The following is a 13287-nucleotide window of genomic DNA, read 5'->3' on the forward strand; positions in this document are numbered from 1 at the left end:
ATTTATTTACTTTTAACAAAAGGGGCCTTTTAATTAGTGTTTAAATATTTATAACAGTTCTATTGTGCTGTAAAATTGGTTATACTTTGATCTCTATTTTCTGGTTTGAGATAATAGGGTTGGTAAAAGTTTTCCTAATGAATTTGGTCAGAACATGACATAATCTGATTATCTGACGAAAGATTGACACTTCAGTTCCTGCCAGCATAAAAGCGCGGTACAATGGGGGCTGTTCAGCACAAATTCAAAGGCTGGGAGTTCAAGTTCAGGTGCAGCAGAATTGTTCAAAGTTTCAAATTAATGCAGTGAAACAGTGTTGCATTTTTCACTGCATTTTTGGTCAGGAGTAATTTATGGTGGATGAGAGGAGTGAAGCTTGAAGTTAAATGTGTAAACTGCAACTCGAGTCTGTTACTTTGGGTTTATTTCCCTCCATTTGCTAAATAGCAGTGTTGCTTTTTAAAACATAGAGAAGCTAACTGGTCAGAACACGACAAACACAGGAAACAGTACCAGAAACTGGGAATTAAGCATCATCAGTATTCAACCTGTTAAATGTGGAACCAGTTTTTTATTAATATCCCTCACATTTTAACAATTTAACTGTTTAACATATGAGCAAATGCTCATATGCTTGGAGATGAGCATATTTAACTAATGTATCCTACATGCTTATGTAAAATAGATGTAGATTTATGTGATTAAACTGGCCTGAAAGAACAGTTGTGTCTAAAGTGTAAGCTTAGCCTAAACTGTTAAAATAAACATTAATTTTTTCATTTGATATTCAGGTAATATTTGCTTTGTAAATGTCATTCCTGTTTGCAGTGGAATTATAGTGATCCCTACTAGAGTTCTTGGACTAAGTTGCTCTCCAATAACCTGGCTTATCCAAATACTTACGCTGTATGGAATAGGAATCCTAGTAGACAAATGACACATACTATGAGTAATTAAGCTTGAATTTGGGGGGATATTTCATAACATAAAAATACTTAATAATCTGTTGTTTTGAGTCATATATTTAAAAGTGGTGTACATAACAATAAGTCTTTTCTTTAACTGCTGAAGGGGTTCTTGGAGAAAGTGTTAAGTACCAAATGTGATGGTCTTTACTGAAACACAGTTTGTTTCTGACCTTGAGAGGATTTTTCTGACCTGAATAAGGATTTAAAGTTTTAATCTAATTAATCGATACAGACTGTCCACATTGCCTTGTTTCTTAAAATACCACATGGCACTGAGATTCAATCTCAGTGTCCCTGGGAAGGGACCGTCTGCGCCTTAAGTCAGTTAGTGGAGTCCGAATCCCAGTTCTAGGGACTGTACCACCTTGGGAGGTCACTTACTGTCCCTGACACAGTTTCTCCATCTCCAGAGAAGGACCTGGAATAACACTGGTCTCAGAGATGTGTTGTAGTGTACACAGAAGCAGAAACCTCCCAAGGAGGAAATGCTTTATGAAATACTGGTGTAATGAACGGACCCTGCAAACCCTCCTTCTTTTGAGCAGTCTCACCGGTATCATCTGGCAGTTTGGACAGGCATAGATCAGCTCCAAAATTTGGATTTCCAAACATGTGCTGATCACAAACAGGAATTGCCCTTGGTTATTTAATCTTCCTTCTGTGTTTATGTCAATTTATCTTGTTTGCTATTTGCAGTTTTAAAGTCTATTTTTTAACTGTTATGAAACAAATGTTGAAAATATAAGCATGGGGGTAGGACACAGGTACAATATTCTGATATAAATGCATCTCCCACCGTATGCTGGTGAAATACATAGCCTGTTCAGTTAAGTGCAGAATCTTTTTTTCTTCTTTTAATGAATATGTATTTTGTGAATGTATTTTGTACTTGTCTTTCTAATTCTATGAAGTGTAAACTGTGTCATTAAAGTGAAAGAAAGATTTTGGGAAGCACTGTCGGAGCTCATCTTGCAGTGCAGTTTAATTTAATTGCCTACCTCTGCACAGCATCTCCCCCATGGTAAGGCGTACACAATACGGGGGTATTTCATAAGCAGAAGGAAGCATGCAGTCAGGGACACAAGCTGAAGTTTTAAAAGTACATGAAAAGTAGATTGCTTCATCATCTTCATAAAGTGTCAATTCTCGCTTTCTCCTCCCACTAAATGAGGGAGAACTGCGCATTTCAGGGACATTCATATTAAAAAAAAAAAAATTGAAGACTTCTGACTGTAAACAGCAGTCATTTTTACCTCAAGTATGGCCAAAAGAAAATAAAATGCAGCACTACTAACTCCATGTTTAATAAAATATTTGTATATATTTCTTTTCTCAGAGATGAATGCAAGTATAATATTTATAGATTAATAAAAGAATTTATATACTTTTGTTTTAGTTGAATCAAAGGTGACTTGATGCAAAATTAAAATGCAGTGGCTTTTAAAACTCTGGAAGATACTGAATTAATTTAATTTTAAGATTGGTATGAAAATGGGGTTTGGTCTCTTTCTTCTTTTTTGTTGACTGTATCAAGCCAGATCCTGAGCAGACTTTAATGTTCATGGAAACAGCTCCGTTTCTAGCAGCTCTGGACATCAGATGGTCCTGTATATCAGGAATCAATTGATAAGTTGTTGATAAGCAATGTATTTTAGAAGTACAAATTCATTTACTATTGGTTATACTTTATTATGTAATATCATGTTACATATACTTTTCCTTAATTCTGAAAACTCTTGTTATACTTCACACTTTGAAGAAGTATAGAAGACAAAATGTCATCTGATTTGTGCTGTGTTTCATGTTCCTATGCCCTGTGGGAGGAAAGGAAAAGTAATAGAACAGACAAATAAATAAACGTGGTGTTGAAACTGGCATGACAGTTTCTGCTCTTGCACAACGGAACTGCAATCAATTTATTGTCTTCGTTGGTCAAATGCCAGAATAACAGTATAATATTATACAAGAGTAGATTAATTAAAGTGTAATTAGAATGGAATAAATTAAACAATCATAGAAGTTTGTCATGGGAAAAATATGTGTTTAGAATTAATTAGTTTTCAAATAAAGTGATATTTTAATTGCTCAGAGTTACAGAATCCTTAATTGCAGACATATAATTCTGGCCTAAATAACTTCAGTTGCTGTAACAACTTGATATATTTCTTCTCTGTCAATTCTTTTTAATAGTTTGTTACTAAACAAGATTATTGCCGGAACGTCTGCGAAAATGTCTGGAAGACGTTTAATTAAGCCCATGCTATCTGAGGACATTATTAGCTCTTGGAACCAAAAGATTTGTGGCTGATGCTGCACTATGCAGCACCCCTAATTAAGGAGGATGGGCAGGCAGAGCCCTGTGGCTGACAGATTGCTATGCATGGCTGAACTGGAGGCTACTCAAAACAGTCTTTTGATGGTCCTTGGCTTATCAATTTTCTGCTAGATTTCAATGATTTATCACATGTACAAACTTAAATTCATTCCAGGTCTGGTGTTATGATGAAGAGAGACTTGTATAAATCCTTTTTTCAACTTATTTTGTGTATATATAAATGCATATTCATATTCTTCAAGTTTTCAAAGTGATTAAACATTTGTTGTCTTTTTTGTCCCCCAATAATTTTATGGAGCGTGTTGTAGAGCTGAGGTACTATGGGCTTTTATGCTTTCTTTCTCCAAGCAAGGCTGGCTGTAGTTATATCATTGCACTTTCCCAAGCAATTAATGGTTTCAGAAAGTAAAACAGATGGGTGTCTTTTCCCTCATCTGCAAATAGAACCTGTTTATGAAACACTAGAATTTCATCTGTTTCAGCTGTATTTCACACTGTATTTTAGGCTCCCTTGTTAAAAGCTAGTGCAATAACATGAGAGGCAGAGGCTCTCATGTTTTCAGACCCCATATTTTTGGCATAGATGTATCCATGATATTTGTCTGTCTCCAAAATGTTTACTTCAGTAAGATTTGCAATGCCCAAAATGTTTAATTGTGTTAAAAAAGGTCAACCAGCTGATAGCTGAAGGCGCATATGTCAGAATGAAAGACTGAAAAAAAATTATCAGTCTGACACAGGGGGAGTATTAGAATGATTAATGTTTATGTTAATTTATGGCTTTTACATATTGATTAATAGCTTTTTGTTCCAGTGACCAAAATGTGTAAGTGGCAATGAGATCCATATGCTAACTCAGTGTCTTTCAAATGATTATAATCATTCTTAGTTTTGTTCCCATGCTGAAACTATGTTTTCATACAGAAAATAATTGTTGTACAGTGACTTTTTTAAAAATTGCAGATGGAAGTATTTGAAAGTGAACCTCAAGACACAAGCTTGGGTTTCAATATTCTTGGAGGTTACACACTGACATTTATATACATTTTTCTTGCAAACTTCATTACTTAAAATCATAATATATTGTGGTTTAGCCTTGTTCAGGTAAGGAATGCTTACAGACAAAAAAGGTGCTAATGCTGTGAGGAGCCATTTATCTGAGTGGAAATCATTAAAAATGTGTTGCATTGCATGATGGTTATTAGTCATTTTCTTCCCTGCTCCCATTAGATTTCTTGGCATATCACCAGTTGCTGATAAGCAATTTTGTTTGCTATCTGTCCATTGACTATTACAATTAAAATGTGGAAACTTCCATCATTCATTGTCTAAATGTCAAGAGAGAAGGTAATTTTGGGAATCTCCTGAGGAAGGATGAACTCCTATCTTCCCTAGAAGTCAGTGGGAAATTGAGGTTCTCTGCATTTCTCAAACCGAGACTTTTGAAGTGTTTTTCTGAGCAGGCAGTCACTGTTAGTCATTAGAAATGATTTGGTGACTATTTAGAATGAAAGCTCTGACAGTGTTTAGTGTTCCCAACCTGTAAGAGGAAGGACTCCTGTCAGCTGTAATGTTGGCTGTGTGGCAACAGGTTTATGATATCAGCTAATAAAGGATTCTGTAACTAGGTCATATAAATCACTGCATTCCCTTTGACATTGATGTGTCGCTGACTAGCAAGTTTTGCAAGCAAGATAAAAATCTGTCTACAGTATCTGGATATGGGATTTTCTAGTGCAAGCACAAACTAATGAATTCTCCCAGTCCACTGTTGTGATTTTTCAAAATTAAGTATTGTTATTATCATAATTAATTTAGGTTTTGAAGTCACAAGTATACATCCCTGTGCTTAATCTGTACTTTGGCAGTCGTAAGTAAATAGTAATATGAAAAATAACCAATTCAAAAGAAAGCATTTCATTATCCTTACCTCTGAAAATTAAGAGTGCTTTATTGGTATATCAACTGGTTAAATCAAAAATTTCCACTAATTCTAATTTCTGCTTGACATCAATTTCTTGATTTTAAAATTTCTACTGTTTTCTAATTTCCACTTGAAGTAAATTATTTTTTAAATTTGCTTTAAAGAAACCCCAGAAGTATAATACAGTTTGTATCTCAGTTTAGCACTGAAGATAGAAATGGGAGTTTTAAACTGAAAGCTGCATTGTTATATGACTGACAAATGAATTTTCATATATTCTGGGGCTCTGACCTTTGCAACTGTTTGTATAGCACTCCCACATCTCTTGATCAAGCTTCTGCTGGTTTTACTTTTGCTAGTGCATGTTTCTGTATTTGCACACAACAGACATATCGTGTGTTTCGGGCAGCTGGGGTAAGAGTCCAAGAAGCAGGGTGCTTGGCTTTTAATTTGGGATTTTCACTCTTCCCTAAGTGTTTTGTATGTGTTAGCTCGCTACAGGACCCAGAAAGGCATCTCTTTGTACAGATGAGTTACTTTTCACCTCAGGTGCAAAGAGATTTCTTGAGTCTCACAACATCTCTTTGTATTGCTGACTTCCCTGTTTCAGTGTGTTCTTTTGGTTTGTACATGCAAAATGAAAAGCTGGGCTTAAAAATTCGTCACAACATGTCTGAAGAATTGTTTACCAAATCACATACGGGCTTTCACACCATTTGTAGTCAATAACCTATAAAAATTCACTTTTGCAGTCAGATGAGGTGAACTTTAACTCGTTCAACTTGCGTGGATTTTTCTGGCATCTCTTTTAATGATGTATGAAAATGTTACTGATTTAATGGGTTCTTGTAGTGCTAAATTCTTGTTCTCTGCTTCTGAGAAGTGCCACAGAGCCAGGCAGCATTTTGTGACAGCCAGGGATGTCTGAGATATTTCCAAGTGCTGCTGTGTTCCAGCACAATTCAGTGAGGGGAATTGGGTGCTCTGGGACCCTCGGGCTGTGTCGTGGCTGTTGAGCCACGAGGAAAGGCCACAAGCCTCCCGGCAGCCTTGGTACAGGGCATTGCTTGCGCTGAGAGTAGCTTGTGGTTTCACCACTGAGAAACCTCGTTGTCTGCTGTGGTTGGAGGCTGGAAATGTGGGAACATTGCTTTTGGAAAGCTCCTACTGCAAGGGCTGCCTGTTGGATTTTAATGGTGGAGATTGCAAATGTAATGGAACAAACAAAATTGTTTGCACTGCACTATTAACTTGAAGGGGTCTGTTATTTCCCCTGACTGCCTCTGCAGTTGCAGCTCATGACCCACTTCCAAAACACACTCATGCACTAGAGCACAGCGTGCTGTGCAACAGGGCAGAGTTTTTCAGGGGGTGCAGGTAGGCACAGAACTGCAGGCTAAAAAGGGTTTTTGTATGAATGAAAAAGCTTGGAAAGGGGGGAGAGCAATTTATTCACATCTTTCTCAACTCATTCTTTGCTCTGATTTTTCCTTTGGGAGGGTGGCACCTGGTTGACTGGGAATTGTCAAAAAATAACAGGGATTTCATATATCTGTTTGTGAGCACACCTGGATGTGTTGGATATTTTGCAGTAGTAATTATGTCTGCACACCTGCTGGTTTCAGTCCCAAATCAGTTTGCCAGACATGCCTAGGGAGATTTATTTCTCTTATACCTGAAAAAGCTCTTTTACCACTGAGTTTTTACTACTCTAAATAAGCCTAAAGAAAAATAGAAGAGGATTTTTTCCTGTCTTTGCTTGAGCCGTTGGTATCTCAAAGTGAACTGTGGAGTTTGTTAGGGGGAGGAGGGTGTTTGGATGATATTTTAATAGCAATTTGTTTTTGCTTCAATGTGTGATAGAAATACAAGTGACAGGAGTGGGAACAGGAGAATTGCTGAATTCTGCTGGAATTTTTCCTGTGGGAATCTGTTAATGTTTTTAATTCTCTGAGAGATTTTTCTAAGGTAATCCTTTTGACATTTACATATTTTAAATGACTCTCATTAAATAAAAGCTTAACTTTTTTATATCAAATGCTGAAGTGATGATACTGAAATATCACTGCATAGAAATTCAGATGGTTTGAGGATTATTCTAATTGCAACCTAAGCAAAGTAAGATTTGTGAGGGATATTAATAGTGAATTGTTCTTTAAAATAATGTAATTTTGAAGGAAATTTAATTGTTCTGGCATTTAGCAGATGCGTTTTCTTAGACAAAACCATTTTTGGTACCTCATGTTTGGTGCACTCAGCCATTCACTAATTGAAACCCTCATTTGAGAAGCTGGATTTCCCCTCCCCACTTGTGTAGCAAATGTAACTTGTGCAGGAGCCCAAGGGTTTGCAGTGCACCTTGTGAAAAATACTTCTCGTTGTCTGTGTCACATCACTGTAGCTCAGCTCCTGAAGGAGGATGCTGTTACCAGCGTGGGGAAGGCTGGAAGAAATAAGAAGTGGAACATCTTTTTAAAAAAAACAAAGCCTGATGGTGAGGTATTGCCTCTCTTGCAGGTGATGCCGTCTTGCAAGCAAGTACTGCCATGAGCAAAATGATTCATGTACTCATGTCTTTTAACTCCTTTCACAGGAGGCAGGAGTCATAGCATGAGGATAATAACACAGGGACGAACATACAGTGTAGCCCAGAAATGCCTTTAAATGAACTTTATTCTGTAGGTTGCACTTTGCTTGTTCAAGCCCTTGAGCCAGATTTTGCTCTCAGACCAGACTAAATACTAAGCAAATTCATTTAATTAAATTTGTTGCAGATATCCCCAGTTAACAAGAACAGATTGGTCTCCCTGAGGCTAGATAGAGTTAACAAGAAAATAAATGTTGTGCTAATTAGAGAACTCATTTTTAGACACCTGGGGTGAAACTTTAAAAAGTCCTAGAGATGTAGGATTGAAAATTCATTTGGAAATGAGTCTCAGGCTTCTAAATCACTTAGGCACTTCTGAAAAATTTTCCCAGAGGCTTTAACCATCTCACAATCATCATATTTAGCATGTTTGTAGCTGTCTGCTTAGCAAAGCACAGTATAACCATTATCTGTTTGAATCAGTACACCACAATGTATTTCATTATCCCTGTAAGGTAGAGAGACTGAGCTACCTGGTGAATTGAAGGTAGGCTGAATGTCATTTTTTTGAGGATGCTTGTGTGTCAACAGGAACAGATTGATGCTTTCTTGGAGTTATTAAAGTACCAGTACACCAAATTTCCATCTCTTTGCAAGCTCATGGGATTTTCTGTAGGTACCTAAGAACTTTTTATTAAATCTTAAGTGACTTGTCCAAGCTTATGGATAACAAGGACAGGAAAGATGAAATTTTATAGTTCAACGCCTGCTGGAAGGAAAATGAGACACTAAATACTGTCACACTGCCATTCATCTGCCAAATCATGACAGGAAGTAGTAAGGACTCCATATACATTAGGTTTAATATTAAGCCAAATTTCCAGATTCACATACATGGTTAGCAGAAAAGCAAGGAAAGAACCAGACTCTAAGGAGCAAAAAGTCCCTTCAATAGCTTGCAGCTCAGAAGCATGTTTTCAGTAGGTTTTTTTTTCTGTAACTGGTCTGAGGATTTTTCTGAAATATCATCCTTGTAAAGACATGCATTAGTAGTGTCTGTTTCATGCCAGGTAAAACCCTTCCCACAGCCACGCACACACTTGCTGTCTGTCAGCAAAAACTTCTGTGTCAGTAATTAGAAAAATGCTATTAAAAACCTGCCTTGTAATCCCAGATAGCCTCTGGGTTGCCTCAGTTCTATTTCCTTGCTCAGTGCAGTGAGCCAGAATTGCTCCACTGTGAAGTGGGACCCCGCTCCTCTGACAAGCTCTTAGCTACTCTTTCATTTATCTGGTTCTACAAAGTGTCATTTTGAGGGCACCAGCACTCAGCTGTAGTGCCCCAAAGAGGTGTCCCTTGGTGACAAAATCCTTGGTCTAACAGGTTTATAACACGGGTGGAGCATGTTGCAGATGGGCACTTGGGAGCTGGATCTCACCATGGGGGCGAACCTGTACATCATGTACATCTGAAAACTCCATCTGGATCATCCAACAACTTCATAAAAGAGATGAGTCAGGGCCCTAAAACACAGAGGGTATCCACTGAGCTCATTATTTTCATACCTAATTACACAGTGCTATTGAGAGAGAACTCCACATTACACTTGAAGAATCTTGTTTCATCACTAGCCCTAAAAGATAATTGCATTTAATTAGAGCCTATAGATACCATGATGATAACTGATCTATAAACACTCAAAGGAGACCTGCAAATGAGATGCATTAGCAAGTGCATCCATTAAACACAATTTGAAAGCTGGTACTGAGGTGAGATGACAATGAAAAGTTGGGCTGTTTTGCCATGGAACTCGTAGCTCTTGCACTCTATTCTGATTCTCTGCAATTCCTCTACTGTGAACCGGCAGGCAGACAAACACCTGCTGATCTTCCCTTACTGAATTTAGAACACTTTTTGTTTAATCTGGGGTAATATATGCATGAATGGGAAAAAGTGATGAGAGTTGACACCTGCAGTTGCAAAAGCTGCCCTTTTCTATGTGAGGTTATGTCACAAAGGAAGAAGCAGATGTACAAGCGTGGCTAGTAATGCCACAGATCGGGCAGCAAACACTTTTCATGGTGAAAATATTTGTTGTAATGCACGTTATAATGCATTTTCCAATGAACTGCAAATTGTACTTCCAGCTGAATCAGCTGCTGGTTGCCTTGCACAGGTCTGGAGAGTCATTTGCAACAAGTCAGAACACAGAAAATTTGTCCTCATCCTTCTCCAGTACTTGTGCACAGCTGCCTGCAAAGCTGTTAATGTGAAGGGAAATACCTGGTGAGGGGGCCAGAGCAGTGAGCTCCTGTGGGGATCACACAGGCTGTCCCTGTGAGCTCATCAGGAATTGTCCCCTCCTTTCCCGTGTGGGACAGGGCAGTCTGCTCCCCCATATACCGGTCCTGCTCTGTGCTGACTCAGACCGCATTCGACATGAAGCTGAAAACATCCATCTCTTGATCCTTTAGGGAATACAAACCCCTTGGAGTAAAATGTTTAGCACAGTAGTCACTCAGTTAATATGAAGTACTGCATTTTTTTTTTCAAGAAACCATGCCTAGAACCAAAAATTAAAACACTCTGGAGTAATGGGATTCTTGTGTGAAAATGATCATCACTCCCATCTCATCTGAAATTCTTTACCGTTGATATGTTCACTGCAGTGCTTTTCTGAAAAAATACAAAAGTAGTATTTTTGTGGGGAGGAAGGGGAAAGACTTAGCCAGGAGGCTAAAGTGGAATGATAAATTGCTTGCCCACCCAAATTATGGGTGTCAAGTTTCTTGTATTTTGTAGCTCTTCCCTTTAGCAGCAGGGAGAGCAGCTGACCAATTTGGGATTTACAAGTGTGCGAGAGGTGCTTGCTCATGGCCAGCTCGGAACCTTGCTGAGAGAGGAATGCAGCAAAGAGCAGGTTGGACACCTGCTTCATCAGCTCATCTTAAGAGGAAATATTTCACCCTCAACTGGGTGGCAAATAGAAAAAACATTCAGTAATGAAAATTCAAAGAGGAAAGAGGAAAAGCACGTGTCCTGCTCAAAATATATTTAAAGTTGTCATTTCACTTTAGGCTGCCTTACCCTCTGTGATATCTGTGTCTGCTTCTCACCCCCCAGTTCATTGCTCTGATGGCTCTGCCACCTCCGGATCCACAGTTTGTGCTCAGAGGTACCAGTGCTGCAGTCCACACTCTGCATTTTTCCTGTGGAGGCCCAGAACCTGATATCCCCCTTCTTTTCTCTGGGTAAGTACACCAGGATTTCTGGCTGTGCTGAGTGCCACATGGTTGTTTCCTCTTGAATTGAAGTGTATTATTTTGACAAAGTGTTTCTGGAGAAGACAGCAGCAAGCATGGTTTTGCATGATGGGTGTGTTACCTGTGCATACAACTTCAGTTTTGGAAACAAAACAAAACAAAAAAAGGAAAAGCATCAGACTCTGATCCACCTCCATGCAGTGCTCACACTAACAGCATCCCTTCCTGCTGCCAGGTCTGAGAACGGGTTTATCCATGTCTGGAACCTGAAAACACACAGAGTGGACACAGCATTGGATGGCCATGGAAGAAAATCTGTCTACTGCGTGAAGACAATGGGTGGTAAAGACAGGCTTCTCAGGTTAGCAAAGCAGGCAAAAAACAGTGAAATTATTCTTGTCTCTGTGACATATTCTTGTCTCTGTGATTGAAGGGAAAAAAAAAGGGGGGGTGGGGACAAAGGATTCTCTTAATTCTGGAGCCACTTAGTTTCTCCAACACATATGGAAATGTACTGAAATACAAAAAGACAGAAAAAGTCTAGAATAAAGGCGGGGGGGGGAAGATACAATTAATTTCTTTATTATGTATCTTATGACATCATAACGACTTGGGATCTGTAGTGTCTTTATTACTACACTGAGAACAGTTTTTGGGTCAAGGAAATACACTTGGATTTGAAGTTGAAAAACTTTTCATAGCTGGTTCCTGGGGAAGATTGATATAAAGAATTTATAAGTAGAGGGGAGATGGAGAAAAGGGAAGGAGGGAAGAGAAGAATCAGAGATGGAGAGTGGAAGACTGAGCAAGAATGCTGAGTTTCATGCTTTTGCTTTGTTGCAAAATATCTTCTGTTCTTGTTTAGCAAGGGAAGGTCAGGAAGATTTGTGTACTTTGGATTAGACAGGTGATCTAGAGTAGATGCCAAAGTGTCTGTATGATTAGGAGGTGTTCTGACATGTTTATCTAGAGAAGACATCTCATAATATACAGTGGAACTCATTAGCATTTATATTTCTTATCTGCTTAAGTACAATTATCAACACTCTTCCCCATAAAGTCATATTGAATGAGCATTGTTTGTATAATTATAGAGTTTTTCCGTACCTCTATTTTTGCTGTATAGTTCTAACAGTTCACATAGCAGTGCAATTTTAGGACGGCATTTACCTGTATTTTATATTTCTCTCTTGTAAAGCTAAATCACAACAATTTCTTGCAGTATCACATTGTTTGTATGCCCAGTGCTGTAAATGTTGTGTCAGTTTGTCACTCAGCTGAACAGAAGTGATGTTGAAGAAGTCCCAACAGTCTGTAGATTTACATCTCCTCTGTTTTGGTTTCATACTTCTATGAGGTGATACTGCTAATTAAGACGTGGATAAGGGATTTTTGATGACTCCTCGCCCAGGTGATAACATGAAGACATATATCCTGTGCTGCTGTAGTTTATGGATTGGAAGCTTCTGCACAGTGCTACTTTGTCCCAGAGCCAGTGGGATCACATAAATCTGCAACAATTCCTGCTGTGCCCTTTATGTGGCCTCCTCACTCTGCCTGCCTGGGAGCAGCACAAAGCCTCCAGGATGGGGCTGTGCCGAGGAGTCTGTGGGAGCTGCACTTGTCCCTCGGATGCGGCCGCCGCTGCTCTCTGGCTTTGGATGTTTCAGCCACAGCATTTCCTTGAGCAATTGCTACCAGTCCCTCTCTGGTGTCTCCACACGTGCACAGTCCTAGGAGCCCTCTGTGCCCTGCCTGTGGCTGTGGGAAGTTGACCACTGAATAACTGTTGCTTTTTATTTATCTCTGATGAGGTCTTTGTTGTCTTGCTGTTCGTCTTTCAGCTGTCAATTCATGACATTTCCATTTCATTGCTAGGGTGAATGAGTGTTACATGTGTGAATCTTTGGATACCTTTGTTTCCTTTTAAATTAGATCTAATCAATGATAAAAGGTAAGTATTTTTATTGTGTATATGTTCAAATGCTCATGAGACTTTATAAATATATTCACGCATACAAATAGCACAACTCAGCCTGATCAAGTCTCTCTGCACAAGGAAACAGAAACTGTGAATGCAGTGTATCTGACTGGCTCCCAGGCCCTCTCCCCTCCCAGGGATGGTTGAACCTCTTGGCCAGTTCCACAGTCGGCAGAAGGGTGGTGGCCCTGGGGACACTGAGCTCCCCCACGCTTCATGAAACACACAA

At 38.9% G+C, this 13287-nt stretch overlaps 1 protein-coding gene across 4 annotated transcripts in view; it reads left to right on the plus strand.

The window, feature by feature from the left end:
* Positions 1–13287, plus strand: part of GNB1L (G protein subunit beta 1 like) — a 42747-nt gene that overhangs the window by 15093 nt on the left and 14367 nt on the right. For all 4 annotated transcript variants that reach the window (XM_039561407.1, XM_019285165.1, XM_019285164.3 and 1 more), the window contains exons 2-3: positions 10938–11065; positions 11313–11438. In XM_039561407.1, the coding sequence (XP_039417341.1) occupies positions 10950–11065; positions 11313–11438 (242 nt within the window). In that variant the 5' untranslated portion in view covers positions 10938–10949. The remainder of the gene's footprint in view (positions 1–10937; positions 11066–11312; positions 11439–13287) is intronic.

The sequence above is a fragment of the Corvus cornix genome, chromosome 15, assembly GCF_000738735.6.
Source record: "Corvus cornix cornix isolate S_Up_H32 chromosome 15, ASM73873v5, whole genome shotgun sequence".
Lineage (NCBI taxonomy): Eukaryota > Metazoa > Chordata > Aves > Passeriformes > Corvidae > Corvus > Corvus cornix.